This window comes from Hydractinia symbiolongicarpus, chromosome 10, assembly GCF_029227915.1.
Source record: "Hydractinia symbiolongicarpus strain clone_291-10 chromosome 10, HSymV2.1, whole genome shotgun sequence".
Classification (NCBI taxonomy): Eukaryota; Metazoa; Cnidaria; class Hydrozoa; order Anthoathecata; family Hydractiniidae; genus Hydractinia; species Hydractinia symbiolongicarpus.
In genome coordinates this window covers 14,964,800-14,983,480 of record NC_079884.1, presented here as the reverse complement: position 1 = coordinate 14,983,480, position 18,681 = coordinate 14,964,800, and the positions used below count along the sequence as shown (strand labels likewise).

General features: G+C 34.3%; 2 protein-coding genes across 3 annotated transcripts in view; both read left to right on the top strand.

The window, feature by feature from the left end:
* The first annotated feature begins 415 nt into the window (after positions 1-415).
* The window catches only part of LOC130613207 (venom protein 302-like), a 31,379-nt gene continuing 13,113 nt past the window's right edge, over positions 416-18,681 (top strand). The window contains exons 1-5 of one of the 2 annotated variants that reach the window (XM_057434544.1): positions 416-607; positions 1,036-1,215; positions 1,867-4,140; positions 5,408-5,569; positions 6,019-6,148. In XM_057434544.1, the coding sequence (XP_057290527.1) occupies positions 484-607; positions 1,036-1,215; positions 1,867-1,955 (393 nt within the window). In that variant the 5' untranslated portion in view covers positions 416-483 and the 3' untranslated portion in view covers positions 1,956-4,140; positions 5,408-5,569; positions 6,019-6,148. Of the gene's footprint in view, positions 608-1,035; positions 1,216-1,866; positions 4,141-5,407; positions 5,570-6,018; positions 6,149-18,681 lie in introns of those variants that run through there. The other variant, XM_057434545.1, reaches the window with a different exon arrangement.
* Positions 7,369-18,681, top strand: part of LOC130613201 (E3 ubiquitin-protein ligase rnf213-alpha-like) — a 188,388-nt gene continuing 177,075 nt past the window's right edge. The window contains exon 1 of the mRNA XM_057434530.1: positions 7,369-7,692. Within this exon, the coding sequence (XP_057290513.1) occupies positions 7,443-7,692 (250 nt within the window). The 5' untranslated portion in view covers positions 7,369-7,442. The remainder of the gene's footprint in view (positions 7,693-18,681) is intronic.

Below are 18,681 nucleotides of genomic sequence, written 5' to 3'. Positions count from 1 at the left end.
GCAAAATTTCTTAGATAGATGAAAACAAAAAATGATGAAGTAAAAATATTTATAGCAAAATCTTCTACTTCACAAAGAGGTAAAAAATATCGTTGTTTGGTGAAGACGGAAAAAGTGAATTTAAAACTTATAGTGATGAAAAATTTGATAACAGTTAAAAATGCAACGACAAGCTTTCTATTTTCAATCATTTTGCACACGAGGTAAAAGTTGTAAGGAGTCGTACCGAGCTATTATGTTTCTTTTAAAGGTGTACAAGAATTTATACGCCATTTTTTTATTCTACTTTACAAACAGGTGAATCCGGGATGTAACTTTTGGAATAAACGGATGTTTATACATTTGAAAATGTGAGCTATTGAAACTTGGTTTATCAATTATTTAGCCAGAATGAAAAACTATATAAGCCGCAATATTTTTTTTTCTTAATTTCATATTTTACTTGAAATATATAAAAATAATATCTGCAAATGCACGCACAACATGAATATACAAAGTGCATACCCGTTTATTTTGTTTCTCGTCACTTTAATTCACCAAACAGAAACGTTGTCATGTGACTGCGAAAAAAGGTTTTGCCGACCAATAGGAGTATCGGAATGCAAAGGTAAAAATAATAATATGATTAGTTCGATATTGTTTTCCATTTTTTCATTGGCTAGGCAAAAAGAAAGGATAAATTAACGTCAATGAAAAACCTTGTTTTAGAATATTTAGATTATTGCTTCACTTATTAGGTGTTGCTTTTGCTTATTTTTTTTATCTACACATTCATTTTTTATTTATTCACTATTTATTCATTTATTTATCTATTTAATCATTTATGACTTTTTTTTATTCATTCATTTCTTCATTTCTTCATTTCCCCAATTCCTTATTTCTTCATCCATTTAATCATTTATTTATTCAATCAATCATTAATTTATTCATTCATTAATTTATTCATTTTTATTTATTTATTAAGTTACTTAACCATTCTTACAGTAATGTATTCATTCACCGAACCATGTCCACTTAAGTATATTTATGTTTAAGGTGGGGTGACAAAAGACACTTGTGGTTGTTGTTACACATGTGCAAAGATCGAAGGTGAAGAATGCGGTGGTATGTGGAAGATAAAGGGCAATTGTGATAAAGGTTTATACTGTGAGAAGAAAAGAAAAGATAAAGGAGGATATCTACCTGTTGAACACTCCACAGGAAAATGCATGTTAGGTAAGTCGACACCTTTAATAATCAATGGAACATCCATCCTTCGTTGATGTAACATATTCCTTTAGAGTTATTGTAGAAGTCGCAAACACACAATTTGAAAACTATAAAATCTTTCTCACTTCTCCCTGATTTCAATAAACTGGAATGGTTGATGATATTAAAATAACAGCTTTTCAAAATTTTTGATAAAATAATTGGTAATCCATCGAGCAATATAAAAACAAAATCCAAACCAAACCAATCTAAACAAAAAACGTTATAAGGAACCCCTAAGTTTAGTCACTTTGAAGACCATAGATTCATCTTGCAGGCAATCTTTGTATAACAAAGTAAATATTAATCACTGTACCTTTCTTTCATGAAACAATAGACTATTACTAGTATTACTAAATTTGATCGTATTTGATTTTTAATATTTGACTCCTTCGTTTTCAAGGCGTAAATAACTAGTCGAGTAAATATGTGGTGGTCAACCTTTGCAACAAAAACTCCTCGCTAATCATTTTCAGCAGATGGTTGACCTTCAGTGAGTAGTAAAGATAATAAAGATCTTTACAAACTTAGGAATTTTGCATTACTTTTTTTATTAATGTCGTTTGTTAACAATTAATGTTTGTCTATTTATTTTTTTCTATCCATTTTTTTTTGCAGATCCTAACTCAGTCGAACGCTATGATTGGAATTTTTGGAGAGATTTTTTTGGAAAGAAAAGAGAAATGAAGAAGAAGAATAGCCAATAGTTGTACTAGATTATTTTTCCATTTTTTTTTTTCTTAAAAAAATAAAAAAAAACTATTCTTGATATCAATTTCGGCAACAATTTATATGACATGGAAAAACTTTAAAGAAGCAGCTCTAAATGTTTATCGCTATAAAGCCAAATAATACTCCAATTCCAGCATCGTTCCCAGTGCTTCCAGTAAATTCTGAGAAAAAATTGACCGGGATGAGGCTGTTTCATATCTAGAAGTGCTTTTGTTCTTAAAACACTGCACTATTTTTTTTTTAACCCACGTGATAGTTCGTATGTTATTTTTGACAAATTACTAACTTGCTTCGACGTTTCAAAACGCTGCTAGACGTTATGATTGTGAGTAACCAGATAGAACGTTCGTTGGATCATTCCAATCTTTTTACCACCCCTGTTCACAAATGAATCTCTACATAAAAATAGTAACTCCGGGTGAAATGACAAATATGCGCCAGATATGTTTTGCCATTCGGACAGTCCACACGTGCTCATTCTGTGAGCAATACAAAATGGTTAACTGGTTCACCTGATCCAAAATTAATTCTTTGTATTCCACATTCTCTTATGAGAATGATGAAAACCAGAGCTGGATGAAACTATCCTTAGCACATTCTTATACATCTGTTGATCTTGACACAATCGTTCAACCTTGATCAAAATTTGTTGAAACAAGACAGCTAATTTCGAAGTTCTTCATGACAAGTAATTGCATAGGCTGCTTCTATAATCAGATTTATGTACTCTAAACTTGTGTGCACTTAGGGCTTAGATCTTAGGTTATTTGAACCAAACTCTTGAAATGTGCTAATTGTGGTTGACAACAGCATGGTTATTTCGTTGTGCGGGTGTTCTATAAAATGCAACTAGAAAATTTTTAGCGCTGTCTGCCTGTCCTACGTTTGTGCAAATGTAGCGACTTTGCAGCTTGCTGGCTGCAGAGCATTGACCGTTTGACACTTTTGTCACTATTTGAAAAGTGACTTAAAAACAGCCTCTGTGTCAATGTTTTGTACGAAATTGTAGGTGACACGTTGTTGATATTTAGATACATAGTTCTCAAAAGCAAAAAAAAGCTTGATAATTAAATTGTTTAATTAACCTTCTGTGGAAAATCTGCCTGAGAAGTGTCCTTAAAATACTCTAAATCCCAGCCAAGTATTATTATAAACATATTCTTATAAAAAAAGCATGTAACTTATTAGAAGAACAAAAAATATCACTGTATCATGATACCATTTTAAAGGCTTCATATGATGAGATCACTCATGTTTAAAATATTGTGTGAAAATCGTTTGCAGGTTGCCTATAGTGTGCCGAAAACATGGTATTTTTTCACCAACTTTACAATGTTGAACCATATAAAAAATGTCTTTTATACCTCGATAGATGGGCTAAGGTGGGACGAAATAGTTATTCATACCCGATGCAAATTTAGGTATATCATGGTAGTATTTTTTCCACTTTTATATAAGAACATTTTTATAAAGAAAGGGCTAGGCTCCTAATAATAAATTAAATAAAAAAGGGGATAAATTAAAACAACAAATTGTTTAGCAGTTACAGATAGCAGGAAGTGAAGGAGCTTAAAAACTAGATCATTGTTGGAGTGGTTTTTCCAAAGTCAACTGTAATTGGAAATAAACAAAAGTTATTCACAATAAAGAAAGGAAAACTTCTTTTATGTCAATTGTGTTGTTTTTCTTACTCGCATTTCAAAGAAAGGGAAACAGGATTCACTCTGTTTTAATAAAAAGGATTCAAGGGAAATATAAAAACAATATTTCTTATATTTCTTTGCCACTTTTATGACAATGATTTTTAATTTTTACATAAAGATATATCACAGAAAACATCTCCAGGTGTATCACAAATCATTTTTGTACTTTGATCTCCTGGGAAGTTTAATTATTCCTGTAAAATAAAAAAGTGTTGGGTTTTGCTCAGATTATTTTTATATTTAGCAAAATATATTTACTTGACGACATCAACACGCACGCAAAAGAAAAGGAGAAGAAATTTAGATCAAGCTGGTTCCTGACGACGATATAGTTTTACAATGTCTGCTCAGATGATTATAATTCTCTCTCTTTTGTCCACTTTGTTTGTGTTCAATGAAAGTCGATCATATCAGTGTGGGTCATTTTGTGTACCTGTTGCAGCGGATTCCTGTAGAGGTAAGATGGTATCTGGGATACTAAGATTTCCACCTTTGTATAATTTTATTACACAAAGAAAAGCAACAAACAATATTCATACAGTTTTGTCGCTAGCAAATTTTTGTGCATTGACCAGCATTACAGCAACCGGTTTCATTACATGGGGTTTTTCATATCGGGAACTGCGCATGCGCCATACCTTTGTACACATGCTTAGTAGCTTTTTAATACATGCGCTATAGTTTCATTTTGGGTAATTCGCGTTAACATGACTATTTCACATCGGTGCAAATCTCATACCGGGATGAGATTTGTATTAGTATTGAGTTCCGAAACCATGTAAACAAGGGTAAAAACTTCCATAGAGACGAAGTCGTTATTAATCATGTAAGTGGGGTCTAAAGACGAAAATATATTCTTTATACGTTGAAGTAAAAGTCCAAAACGGATTTGAGTCCAAAAAATATAACACTGTCAAAATTTTGCGAAGAAGTCATTTCACTATAATTCAAATTCGTCCTCAGTACTAATTGTCTTGCTGTCCCAATGCCAGAAATAGATAAAAGTGGAGGCGGACTTTACAATAGCTCTATTTGCACATTTTATCTATGGCAACAAAATAATTACGTTGCTACGGTGTGTTTGCATTAGAAAAAAAAGTTCTTTCTAAAATTTGGCTGACTCATTATTTAAAACTGAGAATAATATAAATTTTAAGAACGATAGTTGAAAGCTCATTGGCACATGATTCGCGGAGATAAGCTTATACCAAACACTCGTTTGTTTCTATAGCAAGTAAGCGGTAAATATGAGAAAAATGAATCAGACAAGATTAACGGGTCACATTCTTTGAACTTGACCATATCTCATACTGACTCGTTCCAGTCCTCTGCGTGGTTTGAAATGTCGTAACGTACTTGAGATGTCATTAAACGTTTCAAGAGGGTAGTAAACAACTCAAATTTCAGTGTGCTGTGAAAATCCTATATTTAATGCCTACCAGACTTAAACTTAGACAATCAACCTCGTCCCCAAGGCATTTTTATCTTTTCTGACATCTGGACACACTGGTTGTTGGACTACATAAAAAGCTATCATCTTTTCACAAATACAGGAGAGAAAAGGGCCAGGAAACGTTTTTATTATTTTTTGTCGCGTTAAATGCACACACCAAGTTGAAAATTAAACTAAATTTTTCTCTAGGCTATCTTCGTTCAATAGCAATAAGTGTGGAAGTATATCGTCATAATTTTCGGATTGTACGTAAAGGCGTGCTATTTTATAGGTGGTGTGGTGCGCAATGCATGTGGGTGTTACGAATGTGCAAAAGTTGAAGGTGAAACATGTGGTGGACAATTAGAAGCCAACGGCTACTGCGAAAGTCATTTGATTTTCTCCTACCCAGCTGACGATCCACAGGGTCTCCAACCAGGCAACTGTGTCTTAGGTATAACGGAATTGGTTATTTTTTAAAAAAGAAACCTTAGTATGAGTCTTTTTATATCAGATGTTTTCCTTCTTTTCCAAAAAAATATTGTCTTGGAACAGTTACAACCTCCTTGACTTTTAGTACATTTTTAGAAGTAAAGTTTCCCTGATAAATTTTCATATTCGTAATTGGTGTTAGTACGCATTCTCCCCAGAGCTCTTTTTCAAGGAGCTTTAGGGACATAGGTTTGCATTATTATATAGCAAGAAATTTAAGGAGCACTTTTTAGAATCAATTTAAATACTAAAGGGTGGTTTTCACTAGGCGTCATAAGACCTAAAACTGACAGAAAGCCTACAATCATTGTGTATAATTTTTGCTCAGTGGGAACCAACCTTAAGACTGATTTACTAAAATATACATATTTTCTTGCCCTGGTTCTTTTTTTTACTTTCTTTTATTTTTAGGTGCTAATGCGTTGATATCCGAACCCAATACAGTTTGGTCAAGACTGCGAAATTTCTTTGGCTGATATCAAGATGTGTTTACGTGGAAAATAAACAATAACATCAACAAAAATACACAACTATAAAAACACTTCATCATCGTTTTTATAATAACTGTCTCCATGACCTATCTTTAAACCTGACACTTATCTCAAACTTTTTCTCCTTCCCAAACTTCTTTCAATCGAGTTTTAAAACGATTCAATAGCTATTTTAAGTTGTTTGCAAAGTCATAAATTCACATGGGTATCTGATGAATTTATAAGAATCATACCCTTGGATCAGAGGAGATTTTCTGTATATTGACACACACAAAGCATAACTTAAGGATAACACTAGTAAAAAATATCAGTGTATAATTCCCACTTACCAAAATTCATTCTCCTTCTGATATAAAAGTAAAAATAAAAACACTAAAAGTGAACAATAAATTGGTTAAATGTGGTAAACCAATTTAATTTGAGTAAAAAGTATAGATATACTTCTTATGTTTCTAGGATCCTGTAGTTTCAGTGTGAGTTAATATCAATTATTTAAATTATTCTAAAATGACCTGAAGTGGACTTTTAAGACCATGCACAGGAATTTTTTTAAACTGTTTCTCATGTTTTGTGTCTCAAATTCTTAGACGGTAAGAAAAGGCAATTTATCATTTAAAAAAATTTCACACCTATAGCATTTTTAAATGAATAAATTGTCACTTGTCATTAAAATTATCCAATGCATTTTCGTCATCCTCAATTGCAGTACAATTTGCAAGGAATTTTTGCGGTGCTTAATGCCCGCACGGCATATGATGTCAATTATATAAACTTGTTATTCAGCCTCAACGTTATAAGAATTGCAATGCAGTGGGGGACTCCTTAAAGTCCAATATACCATTTGAACTCAATCTAATGTAATAAAATTGATGCAATGATGTATCTTGTATTGATGTTTACATCTGCGCCATATAAATATTGACTAACAAAAAGTATATTATATAATATATATAAAATATATTCTTACTTATAAATATATACTTTTCACTAAAACTCAACCAGAAAAACAAGAAATCAAGTTCAGTAAAGAAAACTCATCCTTTTTCTCTTTTTGAAATTTCCGCGGAGGGCGTATACGAAATGCAGGGCAATAGCGAAAGCAGGTTTCCTTCTGCGGGGAAATCAGACAAACGCTTGTTTGCTGAATGATGCAGCCGTTCAGTAAAACCGATAGTGTGTACCCGAGGTCTATTTATTTCTAAGAAAACATTTGTTTTTTGCGCCTGGACCAATGGGCATTGCGGAAGAGCACGTGATACCTGAAAATAGCGATAAATCATTCGTCCAAGTTCAGAAATATAGTGAAAAAATGTCCGAGTAAAATACGGACGCCTGTAACAAATCATGGAAGACAAGTGGTGTGTGAAATGCAAAAAAAAAGGGAGAACCAAATTTTGTGCTGACTGCGGAACAAAACTTACAGTTGTAGAGCCAAAATGGTGTATGGCTTGTGAATTAGAAGGTTATGGACGCTTTTGCATTGAATGTGGGAAAAAACTGGAAAAAAAAGACAAACCTGTCAAATTGTGCCCAAAATGCAAAATAGAGGGCAAGGGAAGGTTCTGCATTGAATGTGGTGAACTGATGCTGCAATGTAAGCGAATTTTATTTCAGATATCATGTTTGTGGAATACAGAGTCATTCTCAAAAAGTGCAACAATTAGTGCTCAGGGACTATCTCATTAATTTGATTACCATAAAAACATTTTTTAAAAATATAAATTCTCCGGAATTATATGTAAAAATACTTTGCGAAGTTTTAAATCGTAATTTCAAGTCGTTTTTCAGATATTGACCTCCAACTACACGTCATACAGCCAATTTCAGATGCCCAGAATCGAAAATCTGTGTTTTAGTGCAATCAGTTTTCCATGTAAAAGTTCCTTAACCAGTTAATGTAAATCATATTATGTCTTCATTTTTAAGTATCAGATCTTTCCAATACCTTTCACGGATATTATAATTTTTTCATTGTGAAACAGTTTTTTAAATTTGTCCAGAAATAGCTCACAAGATTGTTACTAATATTGAAAACCATACAGACATAATATAAATTCAATACTTTTTGTTGAAGTATCATCTGTTGTTAGGGTGGGCCTATCAATAAGGGGAGAGCGGTTGCTCTTGCTCACGCAAAGACTCACCCTATTCTGAAGATTGAGAAACTAGCTGAACCTTTAATTGCCATCCAATTTCCACAAAAAATTTGTTTGGCTGACTAATTCAATTCATCTCACATGGAAATCAATGTTATCTTTCTTATTATTTATATACTGTAAAAAATATCCAAAATATGTAAAAAAGATAAATTAAAATGATAAAAAGACCAATCTTATATTTGTGATTCTGGAAAAAAACAAGGCAACATACATTACTATTGCACCCCAATGAATGATATATATTTTGTATTATTCCAGATCCCGTTGCTAAAAAGATATACATGTTTATTCAAATAATTTTGCGAAAACTGTTGCAATTACATAGTATATAACTAAAACACCACTATTTTTAAAACCTTTATAAGTAGTAACTAAGCACTCTAGATATTTTATTGTAGACTGCTTGATTTAGATACCTAATAGATCAAATATTTTAGGGAATTAGATCTTTTAAGAATGGCATTTGTTATTTTTTTGCACTTTAAAAGATCAAATGTCGCACTTTTTTGAGAGGCTCTACAGTTTTTTGCTGTAGATAAGGACAAAATTACAATCAATATAGAAATGGTTGCAAAGCAGGGGGCAGGGTCCCGTAGGACTGCAACTGAATTTTTTTAGTAAGTCTTGTTCTGAAAAGATTATTTGAGGCATGCTGAGACAAACAAGTGCATAAAGTTGCCTGACATTTTTGTGCTGTATTAATGAAAGTGATGAATGTATGTACTAATTATCCTCACAATAGCTAATACACATACTCATTGTTATACCTGGTTGTTGTGTATGTAAATAATTGTTTTTTTGATGCTATCCAGGATCTCTCATTTGCATGAGTGTCATAGTCATTAGACTAACAGAGCATAAATGTAAATGAAAAACTTTACAAGTGCATATTATATATGCTTATGGATTTACAGCACGCATAGCCTGCTTAACTTTTTTTGTGAATATTTGAAAATTCAACTTTTTTTATTCTTCTAACTAGGGGGGGACTTGGCATTAAAATGTCTCGTTATGTTTATTTTGCTCTTTTAGACGTTTAACGCTAGGTAGACATCTGATAGAGCAATTATACAAATTGTAAACTTAAATTGTAAACTTTATTTGGAACCCCTTAGTACAAGTATAAAGTATAGCAGTCTTGGTCATGAATGGCGTGCGATCGCACGCGCACGCCTCCGCACACGTTATGTGAAATTCGGGCGTGCTCTTTATCACACGCCTTGTCTTACTAGGGCATCATTAGGGCATCATTAAGTTGAATATCGCAGAAATCGCTGGTGACATGCTTAGAAAATGTTTGTCACTGGCACAGTCAAATGCAAAGCAAAATTGTACAGGAGACTCAATTGTTAGAGTCTTCGCAGAACATGTCTTCACAAAAAAACCGAGGGCAGGGCTAACTTATTACCTGCTGTGTCGTGTGGGAGACAGAACTTCAGGATTTCTTTTTAATCTGATATACAATTTTGTTGATTATTATTACTAAACATATTTGATTTATTTTTCCCCTTTCAAAAAGATTTTTTTAATGAACATGTTTTTTCTTTGGTATTAGTGCATCACGAGAACATTCGTCCAAAAGCTGTATTAAGGTACAGGACGCCTAACCTCTGCCATGTTCTGGTTATATTTAACTTGCATGGGTGCGCACTCTTCTCGCAACATTCTCTGTGACGATGAAGGTCGGACTGACTTGTGGCATGGTTCCAAATGGTCTTCTGTCTTTCTTTCAAGTCTCAGTGCAATGCACCAGCCCAGCATAAGAGTGTCAGCATGAAGGAAAGGGGCCGACTTTAATGTTCTCTATACCTTACGTTCTTCATAATATCACTATTCATTTAAATTTCACAACAAAATTATGTCTGCAATTATTTTGCATGCTTCAAAAACTCTGTGCGCTTTTTTTGGAGAATAAAAAGTTGTTTATCAAGCCCTTTTGAATTTTTTTAAAATCTTTTTTCCTTCTAAAATTATTTGATTTTAAATATTCAAAATCCAGGATGTTATGATTTGTCATAAGTAAGTTTTAAAAAATGCTGACATCACATTTTTACATATAATTAAAGATGAGAGCAACTTTGCACATGCCAAGATATCATCGAGAGCATAAGTGAATACTGCTCAAATGTTTTGATATTAAGTAAATTTGCAAGATGTCTCAACTAATAATTTATGCTTATTACCTTTATTAGATCATCAATCGTGTAATAAGGTACTAAGCATAAATTATTACTAGTACATACGTATAGGCATAATACCCATTTTTGAAAAACTATCCTAACTTCGGTTCAAATCAACAGACAGTAAAAAGTCTGATGTTACCCTATGCAGCTAAAACATTCACTTACCAATTTTATTTTTATGGGAAATTTATGCTGTTATCTTGTTCAGCTGAAAAAATCACAGTTTTATCTTGTAAAATAAGTTTTCACGAAAGCAGGGTAAAAAGCTCTTATTCCAGACTGAACAGAAATTTCAGAAGAATATTAATAAGTTAGGCTAGCTTGGTACTTAGATAGAGCTGGACCTAGCATGATATCCAGTACTAGTGTAAAGTTCAGGTCAAGTTACAGAAATGGAAAGTATCAAGACATAATTTTTGTGTATATCAGAAAATTAAGTTAAGGATTTTCAATACATGTTGACGATTTGATGAGAACCACTCGACATAATTTAGAAAGTCTTAGCTATAACCTTTAGGGTATTTTTTTAGGGTATAGCTAGCTACTATAAGCATAAAAAAGACCAAATTCTATTATTTTTCTATATCTAAATCAGCAGCTTTATGTTAGCTTGCTTTGAGTGAGGCTAAGGATATTGAAGGAAATTGTATAGAAAATGCGAAATACTCTCCACTGTAGCAACTTTTTATAATATTTGACTATAATAATGAGGAAATGGGCTTCGCTTTGCTCTAGAAAAATGTAGTAGTAGCTAAAAATGTATAGCTAGCTACAAAAAAGTAGAACACAATGTTATTAAGCATGAAAAAGGTCAAGGTAAAACATGTCTTTATAAAATTTTTTAGCTTGATAAGATACAAAAAATATGAACAGGGTAGCTTATGTAAAAAAACTTTTGTGAGTTAAAAAACCGAGAAATTAGTATAAATAATGTGATGTTTTATTTTTGAAAAAAAGCATATGAAACTATAATAATTATATTTGGTTTTAAAAGGATCCTGGAATTGAAGTTAAAATACATCTGAATTATATCCAAACATATAAAAACATATAAACAAAGAATAAAATCAATTTTTATTTATATATTCAAACATGATGTAGAAAATATAATTTTTTATACAAATGTACAATTTAGACAGACATTCCAGCTCTTGTTTTTCTACATTTATCACCTTGGTTCTTCTTGGCTATTATCACCATGGGACTGGGCAATTTGGCTAAATTAAAAAAAAAAATGGCAATGACGCCACAAAACTGTATAGAGTAGTGCTTTTTGACTAGTAATTAATATGGTATACATAATACTTCAGTACAAAACCCCAGAAAAAAGCATGAGTCATCACACCACAAATGAAATGACATGGATCTTCATTAAAAATGTGTGTTGGGTAGGAAATGTTAAAGTTGTGAAGAAGGTGCAGTTTTTAATTTGTAAAAGTGTCATACGATTTCATACATACTTTAGGCATTTATTAGAAAAGTGGGACTCTGGATCTGGGACTTTGGCCACTCAGGACCTGGGATTCGGGAACCAAGATGTGGGACTCGGGACTCGCAACCCTGAAATTTAGAAAATGTAAAATACTGACTGAACTATATCTTCAGCATGTTTTTGTCATCCTGTTGCTTTTATAGACTTACAATAGAGAGCTACAATAAAGGTAATTGCAAGGTATTTTTTGTGGATAATTATTACTTTAAACTCACACATAAAAACTCATCATTGTAGAGTACAGTTCTATTGCTGTAGATAGGACAAAAGTTATAAAACATTTATATATAGAAATAGCTGAATATATATACAAGCATGAAATGAAAGTAGAACACATATATAATATAAGCAACAGCAAAGCCAAGGTAATAACACATCTCTATATAATATTAATAAGCGTGAACAAAATATATATATACATAGCATAGCTCACAACGTAAAATATGTGAAAACATAGAGGTATTTATAATAGCAGCAGGGAGGGAGGAGGAAGAAAAACTGCTAGAACTGAAAAGGAAAACCATGAGGCAACTGCAGCTTAAATACTAGCAAGACTGCTGACCAAAATATGCTGCTGACCAAAATATGCTGCTGACCAGAAAAGGCACATAGGTAAATGGTGAACTAACTATGGGCAATACAACCAAAGTACTGTAGGAAGAAGATCTATATATGTGTGCATTTAAACACTCATAAATATATTTTTATGAGTCACTTAAACTCACACATAAAAACTCATCATTGTAGAGTACAGTTCTATTGCTGTAGACAGGACAAAAGTTACAAAACATTTATATATAGAAATAGCTGAAAATATATACAAGCATGAAATGAAAGTAGAACACATATATAATATAAGCAACAACAAAGCCAAGGTAATAACACATCTCTATATAATATTAATAAGCGTGAACAAAATATATATATACATAGCATAGCTCACAACGTAAAGTATGTGAAAACATAGAGTCCAAATCCAAAGTAGTAGTAGAAAATAAAATAAAATAAATATATCATGCAAGGTGTGATGCCATAAGTCGTTGGGCAGAAAACCGCTGAGCAAGGGGCATGTGAAGGTAAAGACACATACTATCAGATTTCCAGTCCCCCAATAAGGATATGACATCCAAGGGAACACCTGCCTCTAAAGCAAAGGTGGCCCCCCCACGGCGAAACGAGTGGGTACCATATTGGGAGGTAGAACACCCTAACTCTGTCAACACTTTTTTCATAACGGACATGAAAGTCCGATATGTCAATATAGTGTTGGGTAGCATCGAGGATTTGCGCCAACAAAAGGCTTGAGCATCAGGCAGAACACCTGGAGTGAGAGAAAAAGCATGCAAAATAGCCCGAACTGGACAAAGAGGAGAAGAAGGAAAAGCCACCAGTGGAACAGTAATTGTGCGCTGTCCCAGTTGGATAGTCTTACTCCATCTAAATAGAACGAGAATATGGTCATCATGAAAAGTAAAATCAGACCAAACTAGTTGTTTGAGCGGATTAAATAACGTAGAAGATGCCGGCAATAAATGTGACTTATGGAACAGACCAAAAAATGAAACTAAACAAACAGCCCAAAATGAAGCATGAAAGCTACAATTTAGGTTAAGACGAGAACGAATACCAAAAAGAAGAGCAGTGGTAATAGGAAGACGTGGCTTGGCCGGAACACCAAGCATACGCTTCATACCTTTTAAAACTGTGGATAGTGTCCAATTGTTGGTTAGAGGATTAGCATATCCCATCTCAAGATGTAGAAGGCCAACAAAATTTAGATACATACAAATTGATTGTGGTAGTAAAAACCTAGCCAAATGGGCAATATATAGGCATAAAAAATCTGTGGAGGCAGGCACAAGTGGCGAAGACATCTGGCTACAAAAACATTCATAAGCCTTGCGATGCGTGCGATAGCTCTTTTTTGTATTCTCAGCATAGGTGGCCTGCCGAAAAAGGACAACGTCGTGCACCAACTCCGAAACGAAGGGGGGCAACTCTAGAGGAAGGAGAATACAAAAATTAGCTACCAGATGGTATACTTACCAATGAGAAAATTATAAGAATAGGCAGACATATGATTGATGGCAACCAAATCACAGACTGAAGTCAGTGAGTTGAGCTGCAAAAAGTGCAAAAATGATAATAAGTGTTGTCTTGAATGAAGACGTGATATGTTGTCAGCAAGGACATTCTGAGCACCAGCTACATGGAAAGCCTTCAAACGAAAATTGAAGGTAGCCGATAACCAAAACAACTGACGTAAATAGTCCATCATAACAGGGTGATGGGTAGTTCCTTTATTAAGCATAGCAACAGCAGCAGTATTATCGCAGAAGACATGGATAGTTTTGTTCTGCCAAGTGGGAGCCCAGCGAATAGCAGAAAGAACGACACACAGCGCTTCCTTAAAATTAATATGCAAAGAGGCAAGAGGGGAATGGTCTACCCATAGATGAGAATAGAACCAATCACCCTCAAAAAAGGCACCAACAGCGTCAGAGCAAGCATCAGTTTGCAGACTGGTAATTGGTCTTTGGTCATAGAAATCGCATTGTCCATTAAACACACCCAAGAACTGATCCCACCAAGCTATATCCCTGTGAAATTCGAGCGTCAAGCGACACTTCGAGGCAGAGGAAGACAAGGTGTTCATCAGATCCAGGACACGTCTCAAGAACGTTCTACCACCATACACGACTTTACAAGCCCAATTTAGGTGACCGGCAAGACGTTGCAACTCTTTCTTAGAGGCTCTCTGCTTGGTTAAAAAATGTGACACTACTTCCCTCAATGCATCCAGTTTAGCAGGTGGAAGAGAAAGGGTAAGTGACACAGTGTCAAGCAGAATTCCAAGAAAAGTAAGTTGCTGGCATGGAGGGACCAACTTAGCAGGGCTAAGCTGAAACCCTAGTGCAACAAGTAATTTACAGAGTGTGTTATAGCCTCATAACATTCAGTCTGTGTTCGGCCAATAACAAGAAAATCATCTAGGTAGACAGTAACGAGAGGAAAACTTCGTCTTAGCATCATACGACGAACAGATTGTGTAAGGCGATGAAATATTCCAGGAGCACTTCGACCTCCAAAAGGAAGTCGAGTATCGACAAGATATGAGTATCGAGTGCTTCCAGAAAATCGCCATTTTAGACCAAGCGCAGCATAGTTTGATGGATGAACAGGTACTAACCGATATGCATGGCGTTAATTAACCTTGGCCATAAAATATCCCTGTTTGATCATAGCACAGGCTTCATCGATAGTTTGAAATTTTTGTTTTTCAATATCAATGTACGTATTGACACCTTTTCCAACCGGCATGGAACAGTCATGTATAATGCGTAACTCGTCAGAGTCAGGTTTGGGGACAGCCCCAAGAGCACTGACAATGGTAGGTTTACATTGAGTAAGAACATAGTTACCAGTTTTAAGTTCATCCAGCAGAGTAGCTTCTACTTTCATATGAGCTGTAGGACTGGTAACAGAAAAGTAGTTATTCATTTCGGCAGGCAATAAATCAGAGTCCTTAGGAAGAAGCTGAAAACCACAGTGAATTCCATTAAGGAGGAAGTCACGATCTGGGTCTTCAGCCAGTTCATTGGTCCATAAGTCAACATTAAGAGGAGTGCGAAATTCTGAGGGTAGTCAATTGTCAGAATTGTGGTTTTGTCCAGAATGAGGTTTGCCACAAGCCTGATTACCAATTTTGCGGTTGCAGACGTGGGTGAATTTACATTCTGTTTTCTGGCAACCTCTTTGGCGGTTAAAATTACGACATATTTCCACAGCGGAAGAAGTATGTGTAGGAAACCCTGAAGACGATCCTGAGGCAGGTGAACCTGAATTTCCCTTACTTAAGGTACTGGAGGAGTTACAGACAGGAGGGGAGGCCCAACGAGGTATAAGCATCACTTCATGCAAATGGCTATTGTCAAAGCTCCATGGATAGCCATAAGTGTGCTGAAGAATTCGATATTCATCGTCATACTTTAGCACAGACTCCCAGGTGTACTTTCTAGCCAACTCTAAGATCTTAATGGAATAAGACAAATAGTCACGTAAATCGGACGAGGTTGGCAATCTGGCAGAAGACAATAATTCATAAAAAATTCTCAAATTAGCTAATTAGCAGGGCGCAGAAACAATTCTGAACTACGGTCTTCTTGCTGGCGAAAAACATCCGATAGGGACCGTGTTTGTTGTTGTGACAAGACAGTGCGATTGGTCAACAAATTGGCGGACTGTTGCGGAGCAAGCAAGGAAGCAAAACAAGATGGCGGTTGTACGTCAAGAGGTGAAGGGCGGAGATTGTCTTGGACACGATTGGTTGGATTTACAGTTTGCTGCAACGGGGAAGTGCTTAAAATTTGTGCTTGGCAGGCATTTCTGGAAGAAGCTGAGCGAAGCCTAGCTATTTCTGATTGTCGAGCAGCAATCTGATTGAGAAGGTGTTGCTCTTCTGTTTGTAAACTTTCCCTTAGGGATAGCTCTTCCTGTTCTAAGACAGCCAGCTGATTTCGAAGAGCAGCTAGCTGAGACGGCAAAAAAGATTTGTTTGGGTTGTTTGGGTGAGACTGCAGAGGCGAAGATCTTTGGATTGAAGACATTGGGTTATTAGCGATAGTTGAGGAAAGTATTGAAGCAGCTGATGTGACAGTGTTGGTAGCGCTAGAACGACGACCTGGACAGTGACGACTGGGAATACCAAAGTCGTGTAGAGCCAGAAGTGCCTTGCAGCCAGGACATTTTGGGATACGTTTCTTTTCGAGTGTGGACGATTCCTCAAGAGCGACAGACATTGCAGCAGATTGGAAGGTTTGAGAAGTTGAATCTTCATCTTCTGAGCCATCTGGCGTTTGAGTAGGTGAGATATAATATAACAGCATCCATATAGGTGATAAATTCATGTTTAATTAGCCAAAGATTGGTTTGATTGCAAAATGATTGATTAGAATATAGCTAAGTGGATTAATAAGCAGCAGACATAACCATAAGAAAAACTGCTAGAACTGAAAAGGAAAACCATGAGGCAACTGCAGCTTAAATCTAGCAAGGCTGCTGACCAAAATATATGCTGCTGACCAGAAAAGGCACATAGGTAAATGGTGAACTAACTATGGGCAATACAAACCAGAGTACTGTAGGAAGAAGATCTATATATGTGTGCATTTAAACACTCATAAATATATATTTATAAGTCACCTAAATATAGCTAGGTACCTAAATATAGATATAGCTAATATAGTTGAATACCTAAATATAGGCATTTAAGCCATTTAATAGACCACTTTTCGTGTGACGTAGTTATTTGGATTTCATTTTGAGAACAATAGGCATGCGTGAGCTTTTGTGTAGGTAGAAAAGCAGGTCTCACGAAAGGAAAATGGCTATTAAAGAAAGATTAAAGATTTTTTGAGTAGCATAAAATAAATTATTACTTACAACAGAAACTGAAACTAGCTAAATTTAATATATTCAAGTAATTTTTCTTAACAACTTTTACTAATTTTAAGCAAATATTTCTTTTTTAAATGGATTTCTGTGATTACTGTGGTCTGTTGTGTATATTTTCTACCTACAGAAATGTTTGTGCATGTGAAAAAATATCAATGTATGAGATGAATGTATTCCTAAGGGAATTCAGCCAGTCTGGCCAACGTTAAAAGAAGCCTTTCCACACATAATGTGTGCATATACTATTCCAATTCGAAACCTGTTGCTGAGCCTGTTTGCAAACACAAAAGAATCTCTTGATCTAAAACTGTGTAAGCCTTTTACTTTTCAACCTGTACTATCCAAACAGAGTACATCTTATCTTCTAACAGAAAATGAATTTGAATAAATCTGTTACTTTACCTTATTTCACCTTCAGCTTTCAACCCTGTTTTTTAAATAAGAATACTGTTTTTTGTTTCAACATAAATATTCTAAACTTAGGCAAAAATGATCATGATATATTCATAGAAATGTAGCCTGGTGTAAGAATCACTCCTAAGGTGCTGTTTTTTAAGTAGACTAATTCAAGTGACAGACAAAAAACTAGAATTTATGGGAAAATGTCTTTAAATAAAATCTGAGGAGAGACATGTTATGTCAATAAAAGATGCAAGTAAATACTTTTTTGTTGATGCAAACAAAATTTCAATGCAGGCATAGGATCTTAGTTTGTTTATACCTTTTTGCCTAATTTCATCTCGACTATCCTATAGACTATATTTTTATATTAAAAAAGGGTGTATAAACTTTTCGATAAAGGAAAAAGCAAGAAACAGCAAGCAAATTTTTTTTCTATTTTCAATACTTGGACATGTCTATACAACATGACAGGGAACATTACAAAAATTCCAAATTTGATCTTTCAGCTGTACTCTTCTGTGCCCAATAAGTAGGTTTTTTTGTTGGTTTAGTCCATTTACTTCATGTTATCTTTCTTTTTTAATGACGGTATATATGGAAATGTTCATAACTTGTCTATAGCTATGCTTTAAAAAATTAAGAGGATGACTATATGTTTGTTTATCCCTGTAACAATAAATTGGATGTAAGAAGGGAAAGGGGTAAAGCACTTTCTTTTCTATATTAAAAAAAATTAATTGACAATAATTTTAGTATTTTAAAATACAAAGAAATGCAAATATCCTAACAAATATCTGTGTATGGTATACAATATAAAATCAGGATAGTATAATAATAGTGTAGAAATAGTCTATGCAATAGTTTTTGATGATGTCAATAGTTTGTACACGCAG